The 2,483-nt window shown below is 40.9% G+C and overlaps 1 protein-coding gene across 1 annotated transcript; it reads left to right on the top strand.

Moving 5' to 3' along the window:
• Positions 1–260: 260 nt before the first annotated feature.
• LOC18029356 (putative F-box/kelch-repeat protein At3g17540) lies at positions 261–1,096 on the top strand. Its single transcript, XM_006414658.2, has 2 exons — positions 261–799; positions 1,090–1,096. Exons 1-2 carry the CDS (start codon positions 261–263, stop codon positions 1,094–1,096), a joined length of 546 nt encoding a protein of 181 aa, XP_006414721.2.
• The last annotated feature ends 1,387 nt before the right edge of the window (positions 1,097–2,483 follow it).

Raw genomic sequence — 2,483 nt, 5'->3', positions numbered from 1 at the left:
ATTCTGGTGATGTCAGGAATCTCCAAAAACCAGTCCTATATATTATTGCGAATGTTAAGACGTTAAAACCCTAATTTTTTCGGTGCTGACGCTTTCTTCGTTAGGGAGATCAGACGAGAAACCAAAAGAGAAACAATGAAGTTTACCGATCTTCCACGAGAATTGGAATCTGAAATTCTTTCTAGTGTTCCCGCAGGTCTCTAAACCAATTGCGATCTACTTGTAGAAGATGGTACGTTTTATTCAAAGATAAGAGATTCATGGAGGAGAACATGGATAAAGCAGCAGCGCAGGTGATCTCAAAGAACGATTATAGTGTTTATTCAGTTACCATCAATCTCCAAGAAATCGGCAACAACTTTGATCCATCCATTGAGTTTACTGGTAAACTTGACTCAGAACATGTCATGATATCTACTATCTTTCATTGCAACGGTTTTTTATTGTGCACTACCAAAGACAATAGACTCTTCGTTTGGAACCCTTGTACTGGTCAAACCAGATGGATACAACCAAGTGGTAGCAAAACATGGTATGAAAATGACTATGTTCTAGGGTACGAAAGCAACAACAAATCTGGCTATAGCTACAAAATCTTGACCAGCTGTTATGAGGGACGTGATCCTATAGTCGAGGGTAATAATTCTAAGATCCTGGAAATTTATGAACTTAAGTCTGAGTCATGGAGGCGTCTTGATGATGTCCCTCAGAACTGGAGGATAAGAGGTTCTAGCGTGTCTTTAAAGGGAAATCCGTACTGGGTTGCTTGGGATTTTGATACTAATATTTTCTTACTCAGGTTTGATTTCAAAAGGGAGAGATTTGAGCGTCTTTCTCTTCCGTTTCAGTTTTTTTTTTTTTTTGCTAACTTGTAAATATCATATAAAATGAAAGTTGGATCTTACAAAGAGTGATCCCTATACATAGTGCCTTGGCAAAAAAATAAAATAAAAAACAAGGCACCAGATGAAAAGAAAGCACTGAGATTACAAATTAATTTAGCCAAAGTAACATTAGATTTTTAAAACCTTTCTTCTTTCTTCTTGCCGTGATTGAATGGATGACTTGCCTGTCAATTTCTTTGAACAGCGAGTGAGCCGTAGCTAGTTGATTGTTGAATGGCAGGTTGTTTCGCTGCATCTAAACAGCATAGATCGTTGATTGAGCGACTAGCTTGCGGAGAAGCGATGGGGATGAAGATGACGGCCCTCTCAGCCAAACACAAAAGTCCGACCAATCTCTGAAAACAACTGTTGGCAGATGCAATCTCCTTATAATCTCATTCCAAATCTCAACCACGTATTGGCACCAGAGAAACAAATGATCAGGGCTTTCCTGGTTCACATTACAGAGACCACATGTTGTTGTAATATTCAAACCCCAAAAAGCAAGCCTATTCCTCGTTGGCAGTTTATCTAATTGAGTTGTCCACATCATAAAAGCATGCTTCGGAGTGGCCCCTTTGAACCATACCAGATCAAACCAATTCTTCTCCTCTTCACGGGGCCGCAAAACTTCCCAAGTCAACTTTGATGAGTAACCGTATGAAGTTATTCCATCCACAGACCAAGAGAAGATATCGTTGGAGGCAGAAAGCTGTGGAAGAGAAATGGTAGTTAAGTGTTGGTGGAGAGCCATAGCTTCATCAGATCTTGGATTTGCAATTTTCCAACCATTTGCATCAGTTGCGTCAAAGACAGTGGCGTTAAGGGGAATTCTCAGGTTTCTCGGGCCAGATTGCCCCAAGTAATTGATAAGGCTACCAAACGGTGTCCAAGAGTCGAACCAAAAACGTGCAATACGACTGTTGCCCAAGGTGCACTTCACAAATCTATGTGCTAATTCTCTAATCTTCAGCAACAATTCCAATTCCAAGAGTCGTTAATCTGCGCTTCAAGAGCCCAGAAACTACCGCTTTTTATGTGGTGGAATTCGTGCCAAGCAACCCATAAAGATCCATTGTTTGAGAAGAGAAGCCAGATCAATCTCAGATGAGCAGTTGTGTTCCAAGTAGCAAAATCTTTAATTCCAAGGCATCCTTTTTTGGGGAGACATACAGTTTTCCAAGATACCTTGGTTGAGCAATGGTCTTCAATGGCACCTGACCAAAGAAATCTGGAACACAAGGCATTGATTTTTCTGATGCAACTCTTTGGGATCATGAAGGTTGATGTCCAAAAGTTGATCATTCCCGAAATCACAGTGGAGATAAGTTGGACTCTTCCCGCGAAGGATAAAGGTTTGACTGACCAAGCTCTGAATCTTGCAGCAATTTTCTCGATGAGAGGGAAAAATTCCGGGATACGCTGCTTTCTATACATGAGAGGTAGGCCCAAATATCTGATGGAGAATGAACCAGCAGTGAAGCCATAGCTAGCAATAGCATTAGCTTCAAGAGGGTTCAAACCTGCATGGAAAAGATGCGTCTTGTTTCTATTCATTTCCAAACCCGACCATGACGAAAAGTCGTCAAGTGTCTCTGC

The sequence above is a fragment of the Eutrema salsugineum genome, unplaced genomic scaffold (genome assembly GCF_000478725.1).
Source record: "Eutrema salsugineum unplaced genomic scaffold, Eutsalg1_0 scaffold_1, whole genome shotgun sequence".
Classification (NCBI taxonomy): Eukaryota; Viridiplantae; Streptophyta; class Magnoliopsida; order Brassicales; family Brassicaceae; genus Eutrema; species Eutrema salsugineum.
This window is presented reverse-complemented; position numbering and strand designations above follow the sequence as displayed.

Coding starts and splice junctions, on each gene's coding strand:
- LOC18029356 (XM_006414658.2), top strand. CDS start 261: ATGGAGGAGAACATGGATAAAGCAGCAGCGCAGGTGATCTCAAAGAAC.